The 26709-nt window shown below is 36.2% G+C and overlaps 1 protein-coding gene across 7 annotated transcripts in view; it reads right to left on the bottom strand.

The window, feature by feature from the left end:
- The window catches only part of MED23 (mediator complex subunit 23), a 41997-nt gene that overhangs the window by 5344 nt on the left and 9944 nt on the right, over window positions 1–26709 (bottom strand). Inside the window, exons 10-26 of one of the 7 annotated variants that reach the window (XM_050893131.1) lie at window positions 25490–25585; window positions 24900–24917; window positions 18047–18247; window positions 16426–16569; window positions 14744–14889; window positions 13938–14183; window positions 13611–13753; window positions 12831–13005; window positions 10986–11149; window positions 9736–9860; window positions 9036–9241; window positions 7291–7471; window positions 6155–6325; window positions 4681–4897; window positions 3604–3840; window positions 2031–2196; window positions 992–1064 (exon numbers count right to left, since the gene is read on the bottom strand). In XM_050893131.1, the coding sequence (XP_050749088.1) occupies window positions 992–1064; window positions 2031–2196; window positions 3604–3840; window positions 4681–4897; window positions 6155–6325; window positions 7291–7471; window positions 9036–9241; window positions 9736–9860; window positions 10986–11149; window positions 12831–13005; window positions 13611–13753; window positions 13938–14183; window positions 14744–14889; window positions 16426–16569; window positions 18047–18247; window positions 24900–24917; window positions 25490–25585 (2709 nt within the window). The remainder of the gene's footprint in view (window positions 1–991; window positions 1065–2030; window positions 2197–3603; window positions 3841–4680; window positions 4898–6154; window positions 6326–7290; window positions 7472–9035; window positions 9242–9735; window positions 9861–10985; window positions 11150–12830; window positions 13006–13610; window positions 13754–13937; window positions 14184–14743; window positions 14890–16425; window positions 16570–18046; window positions 18248–24899; window positions 24918–25489; window positions 25586–26709) is intronic. The other 6 variants (XM_050893135.1, XM_050893132.1, XM_050893133.1 and 3 more) reach the window with 6 other exon arrangements.

Below are 26709 nucleotides of genomic sequence, written 5' to 3'. Positions count from 1 at the left end.
ACATGGTAGTTCATAACCCTGTCTGACAAACATGAAAATTAAGAAGCACAATACAGAAAGCATCCATGTTAGTGGATGTGGTACACTCGAGGGTGGGGCATTATCAAGACATATTTCATGAATTTAACTATTTAGTTAGCTAATATAAAGGTCTCCAAAAGAAGCAGAACAGAGGCAAAAAGCCTTAATGGAAGGAGACTGAGAATTTTCAGAGTTTTCTGAGTACAGGCACAAACAGACCAAAAATCCAAGAAGGAAACATGAAACAAAAAAAAGGTACAAAAGTCAAAGAATATAGATGAAGATGCAAGGAGACGGAACAGGAAGAATAATAAGAAGCATTACAAAAATAATAAGGATTAAATCCATGTTGGCTTTCTTCCAAGAAAAGGAACCATTTTGTTGGGAAAGAGAAGTCGCAAGGAAAGGATAACTGTTGCACATATAAGCAACAGATAAGCAAGATCAAAATTATTTGGGCAGTCCTGGCCAGGTACCAAGAGTTGTTATATTCAGAAAATCAAAGTTTCTACTGATACACGAACTCTAATACTGCATACATTTGCTTCTGCAGTTGTAGGCACATCTCACTTACATGGTTTAAGAGACAGGGGATGTGCAAGTGCAAGCATTAATAGAAAATTAGCTTTGCATCAGAACCCTTATAGACCTTCTTATTTCATAGTTCCAGTTCTCAATTAATACTACACACGTGGCATTTAACTGTTTTTAAACTGGAGTCATTTACTTCTTTTCACCCTAGCCTCAAAACATAATAGAAAAACAGAAAATGTGGTCAATTCTTCCATGCTGGATGAGTAGGTGTTTTGCAAACATGCAAGTAGACTTCTGAATAGCTCTCTGTGGAATCTACAGATGTTGGCTATCACATTGCAAACTGCAGAAGTTCTTACAACACACTCTAGAAAGATGATAAGCCTTACATGGAAGAAGAGATTTTTTTATTTTAAAATACAACATATTGACTCACTGGTAAGGCTGTGATAATTAGTCCAATCGCATTCATCCAAGCTGTGATATTCTCTCTTGGCACCAACGGCTGACTAGAGACAGAGAAAAAGAAAACTGAAGCTCTGAAATTCACAATTGCAATTTGTGCTTCTTGTGCTGCAGACAAGGTATACTTATGCAAAGAATATTTCTCAAGTTGAGAGAACTATACACATACAGGTATTTAGGAGAGCCAACAGACAGTATAAATGCCATTGTGATGTTGCTTGCAAAACTTTGTTCAGGCATGATTTTGCATTAGTAGCTTCAAAGGCTGTTATCACACTGTTCTTCCTACCAAATAGGTTTTATTGACTCCTCCATGCGCCCCAAATAGAGCTAACAATAATATATTACTAAGCTGAATGAGGCCGAAAACCAATCATTTCAGTTTGTCACTGCTCCAAGATGACATCTGAATCACTGCAAGAATACTAGGTCCTTTCTTTCACTTCAGTTCTTTTCACAGTGGCTGAGCAAGAAACAGAGCTATGGGTCAAACTTAATGCATTGTGACAAAAGGCTAGCCTTGGCACACCACTCTGTTTCAAAGTACCTCTGATTTTACATTAGCATCAGGAGGATTCGGAGTCCTGCCAATGCTTCCTGCCCTTTCTTTGCGTTCAAAGATCCTGTGATATTAACTGATGAAGTGTCCTCCTCCCAGCACAGCTGAAAGAACAACAGACTTTTTCCAGCCTCTCTGCCACTGAACCCACTAGATAAGTTCTTTGCCTGTGCGAGGTCTTCCCTCTCTCTTTTAAAGGGGATCATGCTGAATTAACTGTTCCTGAAGGACACACAATCCACTACAGCACAGAAATCCAACACATTATTTTTTCTGCTTGATGCCTATAGCCTTGTTTGTCCTCCAAAAATACTTCATATATAAAACTTGAAGTATTTATACTTCATTAAAAATTTATAAACACCTACAAAAATGAGTATCACAGACTACCTTAGCTATCTCTAATTATGTATTATATATTGCAGAAAACAGTTTCAGAGAGCCAACATACCTCTTCAGCACAACATTCAGTAATGCATTGCCCACATCCTTCCCTGGAACAGCCAGAGCCATGAGCTCAACACAGGTAACATGGAGAGCATGGGCAGCTGGGTTAGGAAACTCGTTGAATCTCCAGTCACAATTTGGAAATGGACCGGGTGATTTGCCTGCCATAGGTGACAATGATTAAGGAAAAAAAAGCTGCCCCAACACAGACAAGTGTAAGCAGCACACTGCTTAAAAATATATGTATATACCACACATACTAAGTTGAATTGAATTGAAGTTACTGAGAACAAATATAACAACCACATTTCATAAAAATAAGACATATGGACAGAAGTGTGAATATAAGGCAATGATACTCAATCACTGAAGGACTGCATTAATACATAGCTATAAATATACTACACACACAAGGTCACGCAGAGGATAAATTTCGCTGATTAAGAGGTGGAACAAAACACCACCAATCATCTCATTCACCATCTGCTTCCAAGGCAAAAAAATGAAAATAACAAGAATTTTCTGCTCTGCATAATCTGAAACCATTAATTTGCTTCAGTATAAGATCTTCTAGCAGACTTCTAGGGTGACAGTTTATGCAAAATGAGCACCTGCTTAGTCTCTGAAAATATTCCACTTTCCCAACCAAGACTAACTCATTTGAGCTACATACAGAAAAGATCTCGAAACACACTGTTAACATTTGCATAAAAGCAGGGTTTTATATAATTTTAGCTTTATTCAGAGAGACCTAATAAACTTCTTTCAAGTTACACATAAAAGAAAGGCAAGTTCAGGAAGAGGAGTGAAGGAAGACACATAACATCCTGAAAATTGGTCAACTCCCCTAAAGCTGACCCAGAAAGAAGACAATGTCCAGGGAGATTCCACTAGCGCTATTCTCTAGAACATAGCTGCATGGGTTCACCAGCTATTTCCACAGAAATTTATATCAGCTGTAGTCATAACTGTAAAAACTAATAAAAGGCAGCAATTAAGAAAATGTAGGTTTGTGTTAAAAATATAACTTATAGATTTTCCCTCCTAAAAACCAGATTCTTAGCAGTTGCTAACAGCACATATACCGATCTTCAACTAGACACAGCTAGTTATAGACCATCTTAAATGTGGCACTGATTAGAATATTTTATTCTTAGTAATATTGCTAATGGTATTAGAAAAAAAGTAACCTCATTTTCTAAATTTTTTTTTTAAATACTCATGCTTTGTATCAAGCTGATTTTATGTGGCAATTAGAATTCAATTCAGAATGCATAAACATCAGTATTTGTATTTATATGCGATGCATTAAACAGTGAAATATTTATACAGCTGTACTTAGTTTTCACCATATCTTTCAAGATGTTATTAGGGCAGCACACTCCCTGTGTAGAATAATAATTTAAAAAAGTACACTGAAGTAATCTCATATGAATTTAGACTGATATATGCAGCCAAATAAAGACTCCAAGCTTTATTTCATATCTGAATAAACAGAAATTGAACTTTATAGCTTGATGAAATGAAGCTATAAGACATTGGCACAGCTTAATTAATGCAAACTTTAAGAAGGATATTGTCTACTAGTCTTCCAATGAGCTTGCAATAATAAGTGTCATCAGGAATCCATGGATTGTCTTCTCGGGCATTCATAGCACATTTGAGATAAGTATCACTTAGACACCAGCCTAGTGGGCGATTATCTTTGAGAGAGCCAATTATGGCATGAACAAGTTTTCTCTTGAGGTTTGTGCGCTCTCTGAGATGCCTCTCATAATAGTGCAGAGTGTTGTACAGGTAAGTCACTGGACGGTCTGCCAAGAAGAAAAGGAAAACAACAAAAACCAGAAATACCTTCTAGCATCACTATTATGTTTATGGTGGCAAACATAAAATTAAAATCAAGAGCTCTACAAGACTCAGGTGTATGTATTTAAAAACTGTGCATATGGAATTGATTCACGTTCTTTATTTCACTATACTGTACAACACTGATTTTCCTTTGCCTTGTACATACACTTTAATGTGTGTGCAGAAGGGTAGAAGTCGAACAAAGAAAGTCAGTATTACTAACAGTTCGTATCTTAATGATAATACTAATATATTTGTAAAGTAAACCATCTAAATCATCTCTTCGCATAAAAGGTACTAAATAGGAAGAATCCAGGTATGAAGTCACAGTAAAGAAAGAATATCGTAAATTGTCTGGGCATAACATAGCAATGACATCTATACAAAAACTTACTATAAAAGTGTAGTTATAGAAGTGTTAAAAAAAAAAAATCAGGTTAAGTTATTTCAATCTTAAACAAGAACAGATGGAGGAACTGCTTTTTAGCTGTTTCAGTCTTGGTAACAGAAAGTTTGTTAGGACACAGGTCCAAATACTTACTACTAGAAGGGAATGAAAGGGGAAAGGTGTGAAGGAAGCACAAATTAGCAAGAGCTACCTGAATAAAGGCAAGTTCACTGTCAGTAGGCTGAAATTCACTAAATAGGGATTGTACTTCTCTGTGGAAATGTACACAGGGCTTACAGAATAGGAAAGGATTAAAACACTGCTGTGCTCGTAGATGAAAATTATGAATGAAGGAGATGAAGGAGAATAGAACAATTGCAACAGGAATAAAAGTCTGTATTCACAGATAACTTACCATGGAATTTGTATAAACCTCCCAGATGATCCAATAAAGTTTCTAGTGATTTGGACACTGGAAGCAATTCCAGAAATCTATGGATTACAATGTCAAACACCGGCAGAAAGCGCAGGCATACATTTCCAAAATAAATTGGTAGGTACTGGGGCTGGATCTGAACTGGGGGATTGACTTGCTCTGCCAAGCCTTCAAAATACAGCTTTTCAGGATATTTCTGGGGGGAAAGAAATCCAACAAAATCAAAAGCTCTTTCTTTAAAAGCAGTGCATTAAACATTCAGCATCTACATTGCTTTAAAAAGACACTTCATAACCCTCATTATCACATATGAATGCAGTGAGATGATTTCACTGTAAAGCTTACTGAAGAAAATTCAACTCTGAAATTATTTAGTTATTAGATTAGTAGATAACAACTTCTTCAGGAAAAACAAAACAAAGTTTCACCACCACTCAAAGTGAGCATAAGAGAACATTAAGCATCCCAAGGCAAAGCTGAAAGCAGTCAGTGCTTATGTGTCCCTTGTCAAGTATTTTAAGAGAAAACCTAGGGGAAGTCAGCACTACTGAAAATTTCTGCATCATATACTGAATTAGAACACTAGAAGTAATATGCATGTAATAACTCCCTGGGAAAGAACTGGAGTGTACTCAAATACCAGATGAGTACAGCTGAAGGCTGAAGTTTATAGTGTTTTACCCATGACTGAAATTTCTATATGCCAGACTGGATTTAGTAACTGTGCAGCCATATCAGAGCACTTCCCAGGCTAATATAATTTGCTTCCCTGCTACCCTTACACTTTTAGGCACTGTTAAGACACTGTACAGCTAAAACAGAGGGCTAACACAGACCAAACAGCTTCTGGATCAGAACTAGATTGTATGTGTTTAGCGACATGAGAGTTTGCTTGTATCTATTTCATCTCAATGTTGATTTCTCTTTTGACAGAACACTTCATTGGTACATCCTTTTCCAGCCAGCAGAAGCCACTATGTTTATAGTAGCATTAAAATCTCAGCAATTCTCTTCCCTAACATATAAGGATATCATTTCTTGCCACACAGGAGATGGAAGAAGCTTTAATAATTAGGAGAAAACGTAGGTTTAACTATTGCTATAGTCATAAAACACCAGAAAGAAATGACTTCTCCCTGATGCACAAAAACTCTGTTCTAAATGAACTTCAGTAAAATCAAGATTTTAAAATGATTGGATTCAGATGAACAAGAATGAATCTCCAACCAACTCTTCAGCTGCGTCTATCTTTGAATATTACTGCATTATAATTTTAACGTTATTACATAAACATAGTAATTTTTTTTTTATACTAGCCCAAATAAATCACAACTTACTAAGTAACTCCAAAAACTGACAGAGCTGTTCTGTCATTTACAGGACAAAAGACTCTCTGGCTGATCCCAACTCCACAGAAAGTATTACAATAAAAGAATTTTATTAGCTTTGATACCTTGTGATAACTCATATGCTTTGTATGCCAGTCATTCTGCAGCCAGTGCTCTGGAGAATTCTCCTTCACAAAATCACTCACTCTGTTTCTGAAATCGTTAGGCTTCAGTAAGAGTAACTGAATTATGAAGTAACAGACTTGAGCTTCATTTCCTTCATGACTACGCATAGCCTTAAAGAAAATGGATCAGAAAACATGGAATTACAGTTGACGCTGCTGTCTGCTTTATAACCCCTAAACATTGGCTAGCAAATTTGGCTGCACGTTAGGTACATCAGCACACAAATTCACACTGAACATATTGTCTTTCAACTCTATTTTTAAATGGAAGACACAGAACAGAGGCAGGTTCAATCACCTCCTGTGAAAAGTACTCATCACAGTTTTTATTCCATAGGCAGAAAGTCTTACAAACTCCCCAGTGATAGCACGTTCTCCAAGAATTCTAGCTCTCTTTTAGCTGTCAGCTTTCTCACTGAAAATAATCAATCAATGATAATGAAGTTAAGATTGCTTCAAGCTTCTGGCCACACTGACATGTTTGGACTTCAGTTTGAAAACCAAACTAAAATTCAAACAACCAGCTTGACATGAAGCTGAGATTTTAAAAATATAAGTAAAGGATAATTACTGAAGGAAAATTTAATTCTCTCTAGGCGAGTTCTGCTTTATTTTGTAGGATAACCTGGAAAGACAGAGAATGCTATTTCTCTCTTACTTTTCTGATGAAACAGGCTGAATTCTAAGCAAAGAAAGCATACCCTAATGCGTACGAGATTTTCCATTTGTTTCTGAATCATGGCATGCCATACCCTTCTACCTTTTCAGGCTGCAGAAATAATTGCATAGCTCTGAGGTCAGAGACCCAAAGCACTAATAACAACATTTAATAATACCAATTCAATGGTTGCCACTAAATAATCAAGAAAAGCTTCCCCTGAAGATTCAGAGAACTGTAAGACTTTCAGTTTTATGTTGCTTACAGAAATAATCTGTTATGTTACTTGATTATTGGGTTAGCAAATAGTCACTATTTAAAACCAATGCATTTTTAAAAAGATTACTCCTAGAAAAGTGACTCAGAAAGCAGACTCTCCATGAAGAACTGGCATCTTACCCTCTAAGGCAATACTTACCAAACACAGTATCAACCTATCCAGTGTTACAATGTTGTATTTCCACACCATGTCATTGAGAATTTCAATACATTTATTGAGCTGCTGGCCTCCTGCAGAGGTAGAGAATTCATACACCAAGAAATCTGCAAATGTCCTGACATGTGCAACCAGAGCTCTGGCCCCAATTCTTTCTAACACTCTAGCAGGGAAGAAGAAAAGGAGGAGAAAAAAAAAAAAAAAAAAAAGGGCAACATGCAATTGTTACTGTTCTTAATACATTTTTAACTGGTCTAAGTTAACTAAGAGTTAGTGGGTTTTTAATACAATTGTCTTACAAAAAAAAAGACAAAACCCCTCCCTTTATTAAATGAAGAAAACCCCAAAGCAAAGCAAAAAAAAAAAAACCCTTAGAGCAACAGAATTCCAAAGTCTGGATACTAATCAGAAGAAATGCTTCAAGTTCAGCAATTCTTAGGTACAGTATTCTGCTCAGAACCCATGCTTTAGTTACACATTTTTAGTTATACACCTCTTAGGACAATCTTCTGCAACTCAACTTTATTTTCCTGCAGTATACGTTTTAATATAACCATAGCATTAAAATGCTGGTATTTCCTCATTGCACAGAAGAGTAACACATGCTATCATAAATATTGTTTCAACAGACCTATCAAGGACTGAAAAGAAAGAATCTATTTTTCACGGCTGGAGCTGATGCTGTTACTACTGAGAACAAGTAAAAAAATTGTAGGACTACTACTTCTATAATCAATTTTCATCCTAATTCAACATTTGTTTTTAAAAGGAAAAATATTTGGCCTTTATTAATGTATAAAGGTGTCATGGTTTAACCCCAGTCAGCAACTAAGCACCACGCAGCCACTTCCCCCTTCCCCCTCCCACTGGGGTGAGGAGGAGGAAAGGAAAAAAAAGTAAAACTCGTGGGTTGAGATAAGAACAGTTTAATAACTAAAGTGAAATATAATGCTAACAATAGTAATAATGAAATATAATAATAGTAATAGTAATGAAAAAAGGAAGGGGGGGGAAGAAAAAAAACAGTGATGCACAATGCAGTTGCTCACCGCCCGCTGACCGATGCTCAGTTAGTTCCCGAACCGTGATCCACCCTTCCCGGCCAACTCCCCGTTTATATACTGGGCATGACGTTCTATGGTATGGAATACCCCTTTGGCTAGTTCAGGTCAGCTGCCCCGGCTATGCTCCCTCCCAGCTTCTTGCACACCTGCTTGCTGGCAGAGCATGGGAAACTGAAAAGTCCTTGGCTTAAGATAAGTGCTACTTAGCAACAACTAAAACATCGGAGTGTTATCAACATCATTCTCACACTAAATCCAAAACACAGCACTGTACCAGCTACTAAGAAGAGAGTTAACTCTGTCCCAGCCAAAACCAGGACAAAAGGCCAAGTAAATAAATGCTTAATATTTTCTGCTTACTATTTCAGATTGCCTGAAACACTGCCATTACAAGTAAACTGCTTAATTCAAGCACCTCACATCCTTGCCTCTTATCAGGAAGAATATGCATTGCAGACCACTGTGTAGTATAACCAATCTTAAACACTGCACAATTATTATGATATGCTTGCTAACACCTAGCTCCAATCCTTTTTTCCATGCTCTGCATGCTCTGAATTAACAAAAAAAGTACAAATCAAGCTGTTAATGCACAAGGCCTATGTCCTCAGAACTGAGGGTGTTGCTGTAATAACTTTGAAATAGCACATCTTTTAAGCTCACCTGTAGCCAATTTGATTAATGTGATCAGTCTCTAACAACATCTTCCATAGGAGACAAAGGAAAAGTGGAGGTGAACCTTGCATAGAAAAGTGTGTGATTATATCATTCTCATTGGTCATAGACTTCCACTTCCGGTATTCTTCTTCCACATTCTTCTTCAAGTTAAAACGGCTTTCCTGAGGTACATTATTCTGCTTGAAGAATACCTGAAATAAAGTAGGCTTTGCTGTGATTGAGACCCTAGAATAAAACATTTGAATAGGCAAACTTTTGCCTGACTTCGCACCTTATGAGTTCCTACTTCCTTGTACAATACAAACCTACTAGGTAGGGTTGTTGCTTCACTGTGACGCCACAATGACTGTTTTGTCACTAACAAAGCTAAATGACAAATTGCCACAAGAAAAAAAGGCTTCTCCAACTTTTTATTTTATTTTATTTTTTAATTTTTAAAAGATCTGATTTACCTTCCACTGTAAGTATCAGTTGGCCAAACCTGGCCTTAGAATACTCCAGGAGAAGCTAATGCATTTCTGAAGAAATAGCAATGTTACAATCATGCTGCATTCTTTAGGGACTTGAGATTAATATAGTCTGGACAGGGGAATAATCTCACCAACTAGCAAAAGGCAAAGGATCTCGTTAAGACAGTAAATTCTCTGTATTTCAAATTATAAAATCATCAGTTTGAAAATATTACCTGCAGCGGAGCTGGAAAACAGCTTAGTGTATGTGATGCCCAGTTATGTGGAGTAAAACTCATGATAGTCTGCAATATATCCTTGCACCAAGTTCCCTGAATTGAATCAGAGCCTGTGAAAAAGTCTAGAAAATGGATTGATGATATTAGAATTTCACACAAAAAAACATTTCTTATTGGTATTCCTTTTGTAGTCACATGCATCAAGGCTTTGCTAGTTCAACAGGGTTTCCTTTTTGGCCCACTTCTCCCATCCCCTTCCTTTGAATCTTATTTACTCTATAGAACAAGCTGGATATTATCTTTTTAACAATAACAAAATTATTTTTAGGTTTTGAGCTAGAAATAAAGCAATAATGATTTTAAGATTTTATATTTAATTTCCTGTAATGACAGTAAGACAAGCTTTTGCTGATTAACTGATTAGACTTAAAAAAAATTCCTGAGGAAGATAATGATGATGAAATTGCCAGATACCATTTTATATTGCTTTAAAAAGGCTGCTCAGCAGTACCTTTCCCAATTAAGCTGTAGAAATGAAACACAAGCCTCATCCCCCCAACCCGTGTTGATTTAACATGAAAGGTTGAGCAAAGGTTAAAAAATAAAAAACCTAACACAAAGAAGCCCTTTCTCTTTCAAATCACCTCCACCAGTTTTTGTGGAATCAGTCGTTCTAACTCTCCAGCAAGACACCAGACTAGAACCATAAAAAAGGAGATATAGAAAGCATCCCCCTCAAAGCTAACAAAAACTCGACCCATGTCATTGCACATTGTTAAAACACACAATAAAAGCTTCCCCCTCTCCCTTCCCCAAGAAAGCAAACCCAAAACACACACTACTTTTTCTTAAAGGTAAGCTGTAGAGGGGGGTGGCTTCCACATGAGCAACATACTTGCTGTGAACATTGCATGTTTTTTTTAAATGGCATGTATCAGTAATCAATCCAAACATTTAAATTTAAAATAATGAAACTGAAAATAAGACAGTAAAAAAAACTAGTCACACCGTATCTCTGTATAAAAATAAACTTTTAAACGATGTCTGATTTCACTACTGCTTTAATAATAGCTTTTTGCCTAAAAAGAAGTAGTTGGAAATTAAAATTAAATTTTTTTCAAAACCACAAGTGTATGGGATGAGTTTTATGACTGGGTCATTTCCATGATATTCTATTAAACAGTATTTTAGAGAAATGGCTTGTCTACAGCTTTCACCTAGATGTTATCTCACAGTACTGCTATTACCTGTCACATGCGTTGCCCTTGCTAGAGTTAAGATCAAAGCCCTGTTGAGTTCTTCTGATTCTGCTGAAAGAACTGTTTTGGGATCACTGAGGAACCGTGTAAACTGTGGTTGGACTTCCGAGCTGCCCAAAGCTGTGATTAGCCTTAAAGCAGTACTCTCAACACTGAAAGAAGGAAACAGTCCAGTTAGCAAATAACGCTTATACTGCTGCTTCTAAGATTCCAAAAATACCTAGGTTTCCTCCATTTTCTGCTTCAAATAATACAAAAACATTTGTTTTGAAAGTGATGGTCTTAACCTTTTGGAAAAGTTTGCTTTTTCCACTGTTTAATAAATTTGCTATCAACTATTTAATTTTCAAACAAAGCTCTCAAAAGTTGATTTAGTGGAAAGTCCAGGTGCAGAGCCCCTGAAAAAGAGCCCCAAGTGTCTCCAATTTAGAGCCCCCCCTTCTGTTATCTGTTGAACATCTTTGTCTAAACAAGGATACATAGATAAATAAATATATGCAAAAACAGAATAAAAAGGCATGAATAATGCATGGGAAGTTTCAAAGCTAACTATCACCTTGAAGCAGACAGTACTAAATTGTCCTTATTAAAGAAATGAGGAAGTACTGCTTTTGATTAAAAGCACTTTATTTTCCAGTGCTCTAGTTGGAAGCACTTTTCACACCAGGTAGTTTGAAGTAATTTAAAAGACTTTTATAACATTGTGTCTTTGAAATGTCAAAGCCATAGGCTAGTTTACTCCAATCTAGTTGCATGCAGTGCTTATCAAAAGTGACTGATTAACGTCCATATTTCACAGACTAAGATGACAAAACAAGATTTAGGTGAACAAAAAGAGCAAGACCTTGAATTTAAGGAGAAACTTGTCTTCACTTGTTCTCTTTATTCTTGATAAAGAATAAGCAACTGAGCAATTTGAATTTGGACTAAGAAATTGCTGTGTAATTAGACTTCCTTGATATGAAATGATAACAATGAGGTTGCTCTGTCTCTCTCACATACCCCCACAAGAAGTATTCTACTCTAAGAGTGAATGGACGCTCTTTTCCCCAACTTTTCTACAACAAACCCCAGATTCTACATACAAACTGTACCTCATTCCCTTCAACTTTGTTAACAGTAAGTTAAACTCAAAGCTTTTCCCTAGAATTATCTGCATATCAACTCCAGAGCTTCTTTAACCAGCTTTTCCATCTTTCTTGTATCCAAATCAGACGTTGTTTTATGCGTGGTTTACGCTGATATAAAGACACACACCATACGATGGAAGTGACACTTTTTTCTCCACTCAAGTTCACATACAGCCACCATAGCTTTGAACCAACTCCTTTACAGCTGCAGGACGAATCAGATTATTTCTCTGACATGACTGAAAATTAAAATTCACTAAAGAATTCAGTGGAACCAACTTAACTCTTGTAATGGAATTAAACATCCTCTACAGGAGTAAGCAAGCACAGTCCCACTGGCAGACAAACCAGTCACTGTGACTACAAGTAGCAGGCGTTGCCCTTTACCTCCAGTGCAAGGAGCTCAACAGCTGTCTGACACTTCCTGACATGACGGTTCTGGTGCGCATTCCTGCGTTCTGACCTGTGACACTGCTGCCATGTCTGTGCAAGAGGCTGCCTCATGCAACTCTGCAGAGTACTACTACTAACATCTAACTGTATTTCTGAAACATGACCTGCTGAGATACCACAAAACAATTTAGCCACAGAACTAAGACTGGGAAGTACTTATGTCCCATTTAAACATAGTTCTCACGCAGCTTTCAACATATGATGAAGGAGGAATCTGAGTTTACAGTTAAATATGGTAACCATCACTCACCACAGATGAAGCTGGTTCTGATTAGTCTGTGGCACAGCAGCCAAGGAATGAAGATGGCTGAGCAGCTGGACTCTGTAATGAGGCTGGATGTGATGCATCCGATAGCTAAACATTTCTAGCAGAGTGTGCAAAATTCCCCATGCGTGAGATTTGAACACTGTTGGCAGGAGCTGACCTTATGAAAAAGAGTTTGTAAAGTAAGTTTTCCAAGTGATTACACTTTAAAATACAACTACAGAGTATACTGTGGATAGACAGTTATATTAGGTTGCAAGTCAGATATTTGATTTGAAAATTCTCTCCAAAGAGTGTGTGTGCCATCACTGTCTGAAAATGCTGTCAATGTGTAGAGCTCAATAATCTTTTGAATGAACATATAGAGCAGACATGCAAATTATTTTAACAAGTGCAATTAAGTACCATTTGCATCTAATTAAGTAACTTTGCTTACAATTTTCCATTAAGCATATTTTTGCACAACTCAGCATAACTAGGAAGGTCCTGACCTACAAGTGATGGCATAAAGGGACAGCAGCACACTCATCTGAAATTTACTGCAGCACTAAGATAACTATTAAAATTTCTTCTATATTAAAATAATTTATACATGTATTCAACATGCTGCATCATTAGATTTTCATTTTTACTATGGTCTCTAGTTGCCATTAAGAGAAAATGCTACTGAACGTGGGGGGGGACAGGATGGGATGGGATGGGATGGGATGGGATGGGATGGGACGGGGGGCGGGGCAGGGAAAAAAAAAAGGTTTTCTTTCTTACTGATAAAGCCTTTGATGCCCAAGGACTCTATTTCCATATAAACCAACAGGCGACTATAGGTTTCCACGAGAGCAGGAGCCAAGGCCAGACTAGATTTTGCATGAGCCAACTTAATTACCCTTGTAGCTATGCTATGAATCAGACTGAGGAAAGAGACAAAGTATTTTTCAATCAAAAACAAGGACTTGAAAGTTAAGGAATTTAGTAAGTAAACAAACAGATCTATACATGACATATCCAAACACAGGAAAGCTTTCCTGATGATAATTAGTTACACACAGATTTACAGGTTAAAAAAAAAAAAAAAAAGCTAGCTGCATACTGTACCTCATTTTGGCATGAACTGTGAGTGAGTCCAAGAGGTTCATTGGCAATGGGGTAATAGACCCTGATGCCATGCAATTAGTCCCTGGAAGAGGTATCCTCATGTTGCCATTTCCATAAATAGTCTCTACTAGTACACCCATTGGCAAAGTGAAACACTCTGAATTGGTTGAATAAGCATTGCACAACAAGGCAATCTTGTAGTCATTCATCTGTAAGCTTTTATTTCTTAAACTCTGTTGCAAAAACCTGTGTGCCAAAGAGATTAAACATTAAGTAGAAAGAAACAAGCAGAAGAATATACCTGCATTCCAGGATTACAGCCACAATAACCCCAATCAAAAATCCATTACAAAATAGTAGAAAAACCAAAATATTTACTAATTGCACCACATCAAAATGACTACATCTTATGCCACAGTTTCACTGTGTTACGATTTTCCTGTATCAGAGAAACACCTCAGGACAAAAATAAACTTTAAAAATCACCTTTCTGAACAAAACTTAACCCAATGTACTGCTTACCCACACTTTCCAAACCACAGCATAATAAAACAAAATAGTCAATTTGCTTTCAGATTCTCCATCAGTAAAAAAGATTTATTAATCTTAGATGTAAACTATTATTTCTGTTAGCTGTATGGTAAGAGCATATTTTGACTTTGAGCTCTTTCTTAGTCCTGCTTCATTCTTTTGATAACCCTTATACAGCATCCCATCACACACTACATTCTGAATACAGACTTGGAGCTTCCTATTCCATTATGTCTAGAGACAAATCAAAACATAACAAAACCCCCAAAACTCACTCATGGTGAAGTTTAAGAGAATGAGGAATGGGAATCTGCAACTTGGAGTTGTCACTATGAGCCTTCCGATTCAGATGAATCCAAATACAGGTCATTGCAAAAGCATGAGTTGACTGGGGTTTGTTAATATCAGGTACAGGAATACACTAAAGAAAGAACACATGAATGTGACATATTGCATGTATTAATGTACAGAAAACCAACTTAGATATCCAGCATTCACAAGGTCAAGTTTTTCTTTTTCTGACTTGCAACGCCATAAGCAACATTTCTAAAGAAGAGATTCTACCTCATCTGTGTATGCAATTTTAAATCAAGAGCTCTGGAAGAGACCTGGACCTCAGTAATTATTCTGAAAAAAACCCAAAACAAACAAATAATCTAAGACCTCAGCAAATGGAAGCTCATGCTGAGAGTATACAAATTCAAGACATACATAGTTACAAAGCATGTACTTTTACTCTCAGCCTCACACTTATATATTATTCAGAAATCAGTTATGGTATGTGGTTCCATAGTAGGTACTCTGTGGTTCACCAATATTTTCTGAAAAATCTAACTTGTCTAGCATCACCATTATACTTAAAGATTAATACACTTCCTATGAAAAGGAACAGACACACCCCAAAATTCAAAAGGTTTTGGCTACAGACTCAGGTATATTACTGCCATTGGAAAAGGCACTCTGGATCTCTCCTTTTGCCAACATCCGCGTTTCTTTCCCTTTGGTACAGTTACTACTGCACAAGCACCACTGATAGCACAGGTGAGACAGGAGCAACACATAATCAAGGGTATAAGACGACACATCCTCTTAAGAGCAACAGCCATAGATAACATTTAAACTGCTTGTGAAATTGAATCCTCAGAAATGCCCTAGTCCCACAAACACTTTAAACAAGTGTAACTCAGAGGCCATCACTACAGTTAAAGTAAACAGTCCCAACACTCTTCCCGTATTTTGTGCTGACAAAAAGCAATTGCGAGCTCATGAAACAAACCGTACTGAAGAATTTCTGTGGGTCAAAACTAACTTAAGAGGGGGGAAAATTGCTACATATCAGTTTGGTACACCACAAATTTGTGTTAACATATCTACTGACCCAAAATAGAAGGCACTATGATAACAGCAAGTAATCAGGACTTCACGCTGACAACACTGTCATGATGGAAGTTTAAGAGCTTCGCCTAACTCCCCCTTCCTCAGGAACCTTCATTCTAGAGGAATGTACAAAGCATGACTAGGATTTGATTTGCTACCGCAGAATGAATTTTAAGTAACTATTAAGACAAAACAAATTTAAAGTGTCTTGTTCAGTTCTTTGCCCCTGAAAGTGTGTCTCTGTGTATTATTCTGTTACAGCCCAGATGTAACAATAAAATTCCACATTATTCCTTAATAGTATCCTCAGTGCTTTAACAAACTCCTCAACACCTTAGTCAAACCAAAGTCAAGGAAGAGTGGAGCTTTCTTTTTCGCCTCTAAAAACACTGGAGAAACATGGTTACTGGAAAAACATAGCTAGGAAATCCTGAAAATTTGCATTTAGTTATGAAACCTCTCTCTCCAACTATGCAGCGCACTGCTGTAACAGTGACTCAAGAATGATAGTAATATTGACACATGAAGGTCTCAAGTTGAATTAAAAATGAAAACTTCTAATTTCAGAGAGATGACTTACTTCTTTCTCAGGATACAGGAGGTCAAAAAGCTTCATAACTGGGAGGAAGTCAGCCAGTGCATTCTTCTGGATGCTGCCAGAGATGAACTGGAGTAGCACCCACATCAGATGGTCTCTTCCTTTAATGAGACCACGGCCTGCCAACTGTCAAAAACACTCAGTAACAGACAAAAACTGCACGCAGAAGAAAAATCACTGCAAAGATTCCTATAAAAGCAGAAGGGCAGACTAAAACAGTTCTAGCATAGATTACTGGGAATTTTATAGCAGGACTTAGGCAGAAATGTAGGCCATGTTTTCAGAAAGATGGCAAACAGGTACGTCAGTTGTAACACAGAAACAGACTCTGGGAGGGCCACAACAATTAATGGTAATATTTAAGATGTATTTAGCTCTTGAGGATCACTGTTTTGAAAAATTAGCAACTCTTAAATATTGGACTTGAATTGTCACCTGTAGCCAAGTACAGTATTGCCATTGCTAGCAGCAGGCCACAGGTTTTACATTAACTCTATCTATAAAGAAAGTCTCTGAACCAGAACTTGGGCTTGCTTCATCTAGACCCATCTGGATTTACTTTTTTGTTATTTAACTTCTTTACCTGTAACAGCAATTCCTTAATAACCAGTACTCTACTCTTAAACTCTACTCTTATCTAGCTTGCTTTAGTTTTAGATTAGATTTGTGCAATTGTGTTCTATAGTGCCTTGTTTCAATGGTTCATTAACAGTAATTAAAGGAATGCAACCCTGGTAAAACTAATTTCAGGGATACCAAAGACAGCAGAGAACTAGAATCCATCACAAGTAAAACATAACTTACATAGTAAATTTTGATGTAACATGGAACTGACAAATGAAGACGGAGCAATGTGTAGTGCATGTTAGAAACTGCATCTAAATAGCCACAAGCTAATCCTATAGTGAAGAGAAAGAACAGCCCTTTCCTACCATCAACACCATACTTTCTCTCAGCAAAGAGCTCAGGATGTTGCTGACTTACTGTAACCCCTCCTCTCCTTTCTTATAGAGGACTAGCACCACCACCCTTAGAATTCAGAGAGGCATTGAGCACCAGAGAAAAGGGTAAATACTAGAAAGTGTATCAGTTTTAACAGAATTATTATTAGGAAGTAATAATAACTTTGGACTGTGATTGCCAATGTCACTGTAATTGGACAAATGATCTTTGATTAGATTGCTTTGATTAGACTGATTAGACAAACAAAGTTCTTGCACACATTTACGTGGCATGTTTCTTTAGGTCACAAACTGAACAGGGCGTTTGCTCTGTTTGAAGCTTGGTTGTAAACTGGATGCAACAGCACAGTACTCGGATCTTCTAAATTACGCCAGTTTATCTCTTTATTCTAGTTACTAGCACATTTTGAAACCAAATATAATGCAACATCCTGTAACTGAATACACTGGAAACAGACCTAGCTCACAGGAACGTAACTTGAGAATTTGACTTACTTCTACAGAGCACAACGATCAAAAATTTAATTCTTACACATAAGGTACTTCTTGCAGGGATGAGTGACCTTTTTTTTTAAAAAAAAAAAAACTTGTTTTGTTTTTAAAATCTCTCTTACCACATGGGAGCGATACAAACAATTTACCTTTTGATGGAGTGACAGGACCATATGAGGAAAACTTGCAAACTGAAAGAGCACAAAGAAAATGAGCTGGCTGGAGAGATGCTGCCACAGAAGCTGACTGGTTCCACCATCATCAAATTTCTCTTCAGTCTCAGACCGTTCCATGGCATACACCACAAGATCCACCAGCTGGTCCTCCAGCACAGGGCAGCGCTGCTTGTGCTGTAAGGCAGAGATCAGATACAGTATTCCAAAAGCCTTGCCATTAACTTCAGAACTTGTTCAGTTGCAGTTACAGTACAGTATTTTGACAGAAGGCTGGGAAGCATGAAATGAAGTCTGAACTTAAGTTAAGGATAAGCCAGTGCATTAAAGCCGCACTATGTTACAGGTCACAATGATTTTTACATTTTATCACATTACATAATTCCCTGTTCAGTTCCAAAACACAGAACATCAATGTACAAGTAACATCTGAGGTTTTTGTTTGTGTTTTTTAATAAATTCATGCAGAATGTTATTTCTCTGATCTTGCATTCATGGAAAACAAAGTCCATTCTTTTAACACACTGGTGGGGGTTCTTTTGTTTGTTTTGGGGTTTTCTGTTGTGGGTTTTTTTTCCCCCCCTTCCTTCTTTTCTCCTTTAAGTCCATTTCAAAAGTAGGGATCACCATAAAGAAAAAAATATATCAATTATACCACCAAACCCAGAGGAAACATCTCAATACACGATATAGGTGTTCAAAGACTATTCTCTTTTTCATGCTCATTTTGGGGTCACCTACAACTAGCAGCAGAATTAACATCTGGTTAATACCCCTATAATTAGGTGCTGTCCTACTGACTGCACCAGCTGGTACAAGACAAGATCAAAAAGACTTGAAAATGAGTCTGATAAAAGTGGTATGTTCTACATACTGCAAATGGAACAGAAATTACATATCATAGTGATGAGCTCTTTAGATGTTAGATTTAGACTGCCACAATCTCCACAGTGAGCTATGCAAACACAGAAATCATTTAAAATACACACCTTCCCTGATGACTTTTAATAACAATCAAGTAAGGAATGCATTACATATTCAGATACATATGTTAATACAGATGTATGTAAAGCAGGCCCACTACCAGTGCTTTGCAACTCAAGATTATAAATCTTCAGTTTAAGACCATCAACTATAATGTTACACATCACAAGTTCTTTAGTGCAACAACCTTTTATTACCCTGCATTTGTATAGTTACACTCGTACAAAGGACTATTACTAAGGACAAAAAGCTGTGTGGAATTTAACTTATTTCAGACAGTGCTAGCACTTCGGAAATAATCTAACCTTTGTTTCATTACAATCCATATTCAGGAATGGTCACTTTTTTGGTTTTTTGTTTTGTTTTCTTTTTTACACCTGATGCCTGTAACATAATGCAGCCTTAAAGAAAACATTATTTCTTTAATGATACAAAAGAAAAGGAACTGAGCTGCTCAAACACTAATCATGAAAATGCAGTATCCCTTTCTAGAGGCAAAAAGGTGTATGTAAAAAAGTGTAAAAAGATCACCCAAATACTCATAAAACATTTTAGGGATGCCTTAGATGAGTTCTTTGACTTACTAGCCAGGCAGCCTAAAAAACCCCTTTTAATTAAGAAAGAAAGAAATAATAAAAGGAAAGAGAGATGCTGAAAGGAGATGCTTGCTCTACCTTCATCGATGGTAGTCTTTTGCCATGAAAAAAAAAAGAGATTCTCTTCAATTAAAAATAAAATGCAAGAATGGGAAAAGTTGACAAGATACAGTGAACAGCATCCCCTGTTGCATGCTCTTCGCCAGCTCAAAACTGCAGAAAGCTACAATTCCAGCTGTGCTTTCTTGAAGCATGCTTAACACAATCCTCTAACTAAAACAGAAAGCATCGATTACAGTTTCACCTTCTCTTCCAGTACGCAATGCCATTATCACAGATCAACCACGTTACAGGTTTACAGAGAGCAGTATTAACACCACCAGCTGAGAATACTTTGGGTTTTTTGTGGTTTGTTTTTTTCCCCCTCCCATAGCAACTAATTATGAAGCAGAGCAGGGTGCAACAGACAACACTACAGACTAGTTTATAATCCAGCATGCAAAACTACTATGTACAGGGCTTGAAATTTAATAGTTTGCTAAGCACTGGGTTAATGTCCAAAAGCCTAATCATGTTAGGCTATATTAATTTAGAATAAAGTTATTCAAAGAATACAACAGGAAAATATTACTGTTAAAAAGAAAGCCAGAATTTCCAGTAGGAATTTTCACTATTCTGAATAATTCTAAGATTGGGAAAAGTTTAGGACCCAGGAAATTAAAAAAACAGATTCACTCTTTTATTCTGAAAATCATGCTTTTATTGCTTTAAGAACAGTTTTCAATAAGAAATATAGCAGTACTTCAAATTCTATCTTCATTAGTTTAATTTTCTGGCATTTTTTTTTCTGTATTTTCAGTGAATATACAGTTTTGCACAAATTTTGTATCTATAGTTTTGGAGCACTCAGAAATAAAACACTGTGCTGCATAAGAATTTGCAGGATTGGGGCCTTGTTTTATTAATTTCTCATAACTGAAAGAACATCTCAGTATATACTGAGATGAATAAAAATATAGGTGAGAGTTGATTTCCCTCACAAATAAATAGGAATTCATGTTTTAGTATGGCTTAAACAAAACAAACAACAAAAAAAACCCCAAACACTGTTTTGGATTATATATGGAAAAATATAGCATTCAAAACCACTATGCTTTTTTCCTAAAGAAAACACTTTTCAAATTTTTATAATTTGGTTATATAAATACATATTCTCCATTTTGCCCTGAAAATACTATTTAAAGATCTGACAAATACATAATCTCATTGAAAACATTATTAAACCATGAAGAAATACAGGGGGGAAAAAAGTGCTACCATGACAACTTGATACTAAAGTTTCTCGAGACCAGGCCTCTGATGAACTAGTGGTACTTTTTTAAGTGGATCAAAGCTTCAATTGGGTTTGGTTTTTTTTTTTCCCCGATTGGTTGGGGTTTTGGGGGGGGGGGGTGGGGGGGGTGCGGGGGGCAGGCCGGGGCAGGTAGCATTAAAAGTGTTCCCTAAAAGAAAAGTATTTTAAGAAGTCAGTAAGGCTAGCTGCAAGCTATTATACTTTTCGAGTATTTTAAGCAAAAAACATTTAGCTCAAAAACATTTAATAAATATCTACACTTAAGAAATGGATTCAGAAGACCAAACCGCAGAGCCCAGGATCCCTGCAAGAGTAAATGGTGTCTACAAAAGTCCAGTTCAAAATGTGTAAGTTAAATGCCTGAAGTAGTTAATACAAGACAGAACTATAGCTTCCCCTCTCACTTCCATTTTCCAAAACCTGTACGCTACCAAGACAGAAAACCTTATAGCTTGTTGTTTATATTATGCCTGATTCTATTTCTGTCAAGTTCGGTAGGCATTCTCAAGTTTTCCTCATTAAAAAATGGAGTAAGTTTCAACAAGGAAGTTGCACTCAAGCATCCTCAATGCACACTCTTACAATCAGAAATATATAAAAAACAATCACACTCCTTAATTTAAGTACTTTGCCATGTTAACACTAGTAATACTGGATAATAAGTTCCCAGTATCAACCTACAATATTTTAAAAATAAAAGGGAAAGGAAAGTCAATTTTTGAATATTGCATTATGTCATTCCTTTCACTTAATGATTCTGCTTACACAATGCATGGACAGACATGAAATAAACAACATCTTCCCCAAGCAAACTATCCTGGTTTGTAGCTCGAGCGTATACAACTACACATTCACCTGAACAGAGTATGGCATAGATAATTTCCTACTCAAAGCTGCAGATCACCACTGCTGGTTTAAAAGGTGACCAGCCAAATATACTACCTAAAGAGCAAAATCATAAATACAATAGCTGCTAATTAACAGTTTGTGTAACATTACAGAAACAAGACACCTGAAAATTACCTCCTCTTTCAAATATTCCCCAACCCAGAGAAATCAAAGTTTAACAAAGTTTTTCATTATTCAGAGGACTGCAATACAATCCTGACTGCAATTATGCAAGCAAAAATGGCATTTTATTCTTCATGCAAGTCTGTACATACAGAGAAGGTAAAGATATAAATCGAAACGTTCAAAGTGACTTCATGTCCTTAAGACATTACTAAAACTCTATTTTTAAGAGCCAACTGTAGGATCCCTAACCTGAACCATAATTTGGCATCAGTGTATTAAAACACCTTGAACTGTTAATCATTTTCCAAAAAACAGATTGTTACATACCTCAACAAATTATTTAAAATATAATTAAGTATTGGGAACATCACCCCAGATAACAGCAGAATATAAATTGACATAGAATCACAGAATCATTTAGGTTGGAAAAGACCCTTAAGATCATCAAGTCCAACCGTAAACCATAATAACATACATGATAAAATACAATTTAAATCTCTACTTCCTATAGACCAGTTCAAACAGGTATAGAAGAGAAGGTACTGTCCCACACCAAAGTACACAGTAGCAAAAAATAAAAATACCCAGACTCCAAGAGAAGGAACATTTTGAAGTCTGTATTATTACATCTGGACTTAAAGCCATATACTTGATAAAGGTATTAGAAAACCTCATCCCACAGCAAAACTTAGAATCCTGAAAGGAACATATCAATCTATAAAAATGTATCAAATTTTACCTTCATTTTTCTCTCTGCAACGTTAACAGGACAGCTGGATTTGTACTTTTTTTTTTTTTTTTTTAAACACAACTCAGAGATAGCTTGAGTGAACAGTTTTCCAACATAGATCGGCTTAGTTAAGATTGAACTGGAAAATTTCATTGTTCATCTTCAAGAATATTTGAGAACTAGGACAAATTTGGCTGAACCATACCTAGTTTGTGATGCCAAAAGATTCAAATGAAGGCTCCAATCCTGCAACTGGATCTGTGTAAATAGTTGACAGGGCATACAAGCAGCTTCACATAAAAAATTAATGATCATAAATAAATAATGATCATTGCTTTGAGGTGTTTCTGTATTTATTTTGAAACAAACTTGGCACTATTTGCATTACTAAGTGTCTCCTATTATACTGACAATTCATTTCTGCAGGGTAGTTCAGATCTAATAATAAAGTACAAAATTATCAGCCATTTTACTGAAAGCATCGATATAGTTACACAACTTTTGAAAAGCATGCTACTGTTTTTTGTCAGGTGGCTACATTAAGGAATTAAACTATAACATGAAGTTAATTTGTACCTAAAAGCAAGTAAAATTTTAATGTTTTCCACATTTTTAAATAGAGTATATTAATGTTTAAATGGAACATTATTTCCTGTTCTATACCACTATACCACCCTACTCTATATTTACATTTTTAACTCACAAATTTTCAACAGCCCAAACATCTTTACACTGGTGTAACTCTAGTAGCACAGCTATAGTTCATGTTCTGTCAGCATTTCCTTTATAAGCTACGTTCTTCAAGTTTGTTCCTTGGCCATAAAAATTCACGCCAGGTTGAAACTTTGTGTAGGAATTCCTATACTAGTAAACAAATTTTAAGAAGTATAGTTCAATATATTTCATTACTTCATTTAAATTTTCTTCGATTACTTTTAGAGGACAGTAAAGCAGGAGTTAAATACCAGCATTTTTAACATCAATGTTTTTTGAACTGAAGGCACAGACCATCCATAGTTAGAAGAATAAAATGGGTTCAATATATTTTTTTGTCTAGATCTTGTATTATTTATCAGCTACAAGATGCATAGAGGAATAGTTTGATTTATTAACTGAATGTAGACACAGAAATAGACACAGAATACAAATACTACTCATTTCAACACTAACCCTAGCAGCTCATTTCCAAGGTTTAACATTTCAGCTGCTTTAAGTCTCAAATACAAAAGATTGTCATATACAACACAGAATACTGTTTGCCAAGACGTAGGAATCTGCGCATTCCAAAACACTGTCCCAGTCCAGAAAGAGCACTGGTGTGTTTCACTTACAATGGGAAATATACACAAGGTTTCAGGATCATGTAAATTTTATAGTCAAGTTACAAGTCTGAAAAAAGTTTCTTAAATGGAAACACTGACACAACCTTCACTATAGTATTGCAAACAGCAACGCTATTTTATAAATCTTAAACAATGTTTTTTAAAGTAGATGTGGAATTGATTATTGTAACAAGGGATCAACTGTAAATATAATACTTGTAATTTCAAATTTCAAGCAGAAGTCCACTTGGTTGATTTGCTCAGGCATTTGTTTATTTAAACAAGTAGTCAAATTTTAAGGAACTACTTTTCACATGGTATTCTGCACTACCTTTCTTTCAGCTAGCTTGAAGAATATTATAATTGCCTGTTCGGAAGTTTGTTACAGAGGCTTCCTAATGATAAGAAAATTCCACTAGTAAAGCTTTTTTTTTTTTTTTCCTTTTTTTAAAAACAATGTATTTACAGCTTTATATTTTTACACTCAAGTGCAGTGGATGTTTTTCCACCTGCATAAGGAAAGAAATTTTGAACTAAGAATCTCTCCTCATCTGAAAATTCCAGCAGACAAAATAAAAGTTCTTATGACTCATAAGGGAAACGGTAACAGTCCATTCCAACGAAAATTTTAGGACCAAAGGACCACTGACTGTCAGCTTTATGCTACATCTCTCATATCTGTAGAGATTTGTAGTGAGAATTTGCCCTTGGCTAATGGTCCTGCCAATTTCAAGCCCTGACTGTACATGTATTCTCTAACTGGAATCAGTGGCTACAAAGCGGCCAGCGTATCGTTAGTCACAATACAACAGTAAGGTTGTGAACATACCTGAGCAATGTTCAAGGTCTAGAGCATTGGAGGATGGGCAGGACAAGACAGGACAGAACAAAAATAAAGGAAGAAAAAAAGAAAAGACAAAACAGTGACTATGAGGCCAGCCTCAAGGATCCCCAAGTCAGACTAAGCCCTCCCATTCTAAGGTATAAAAAGAAAAAATGTAACAAAATAAAACCCAGCTTTTCACTATTCTAGTACTATAACATGCCAATATAATAGAGTACAACAATGCTTTAAAAACTAATGAACAATAACCATTTTTATTGTTTGAGCTAGCAGTCTCCTACTGTCTGTCAAAGGTGTACTTGAGGCTGGCCTTATAGGAAAAAAAAAGCAATGCAAAAAAAAAAATCATATTTTAAATCTCTACTTTTCAATTTAACATTCGTAAAGCAATATACAAATGATAGGAGCAACAGTGTCCAATTAACCTAATATGATCTCATAAAAAAAAAAAATAAAAAAAATTCACTCTCTGGACCTAAACTGTTTTGCTTAGTTAGCTATAGCAAAGAAAAGAGAAAAAGAATAGTGCAGATTCTATGCAGAATTAAATCACGTGTTACAGCATAGTACAGTACCTGCTTATTCAGACCTAGCATATTGCAGACCATATCCCTTGAATACGGTTGTTCCAGCACATATCTCAACAAAGCAGTCTGTGGCTCAAACAGATCCTTGGGAAAAAAAAAAAAAGCAATCACATACAAACATGTATTGCCTCAAGATTATGTTTAATACTGAGTTTATGTTTAACTGAGTTAAACAATGTAAGAATGAATGCTTAATTTATGCAGATATGTATTATCTGGCAAATCTTTTTGCTCTCTGATACCCAAAAGAAGGGAAGAAATAATCACAGCTCTTAAGAAGTAACAGTTTTTATGGGGACCAAGTAGAAGAACATTCTTCATCCAATAAAAGGATGGCACACTTTCTGGAACAGCCTTGAAATACAGGAAGACGGTCAAAAACTCAAAGGAAGCCAGGTAAGACAACTGAGAAAGCACATGACCAAGATGCATAAAAATCATGAGTAGCGTGAAGAAAGCAGATATGGAACAACTGCTCACTGTATCTTCCAATAGCTGAATCACTTTAAAGAAAAACGTTATCTGAAGCTAGATTCAAAATGAACAGAAGGAGCTGATTCCTTTATGCAACATGAAGCTGAAATGTGGAACTCCTTGTCAAAGGGATGTTGAGTATGCCAAAAGCTTACACGGGCTCAAGAGGAGACTGAACAAATATTTGGAAGAGGAAGGTTTACTAAATATACAGAAACCAAATCTGTCTCAGGAAACACCCAAAATGATAATGGCTGTGGAGTGTGAACACCATATGCGTTATTAGATATACTATCTTTATATCCTTCCTTAGACACCTAGGATACGGGGAATGGGATGCTGGACAATGTGGATTGTTGTCCTGATCCTTTACAGTTTTTAAATTCTTTCAGTACACCACTATTTCACACTCAGAGTTTTAAGTTTAAATAAACTAACTTACATTTAAGTTTGAATTGCAAAATTATCTTTCCTATGGAATAACAAAGAGCACAGAAAAGAAGAAATTACCTTCCCATTCTCTTTCATCTCCCCACTGCTAAACTAATTTTCCAATCAATTATCTGCAACCACTTCCTCTTTCACACGCACACACCCACAAAGCACATTAAACATCTCATGTTCTTCAGCATCCTAGGCAGCAGTTATACCACATGCTACTTTAAAGGTCCTCCACATATAGCTTGAAATCATTGAAATACATAACACAGTGAAAAAAAACATCTACGTCTTCA

The sequence above is a fragment of the Gymnogyps californianus genome, chromosome 3, assembly GCF_018139145.2.
Source record: "Gymnogyps californianus isolate 813 chromosome 3, ASM1813914v2, whole genome shotgun sequence".
NCBI lineage: Eukaryota > Metazoa > Chordata > Aves > Accipitriformes > Cathartidae > Gymnogyps > Gymnogyps californianus.
This window is presented reverse-complemented; position numbering and strand designations above follow the sequence as displayed.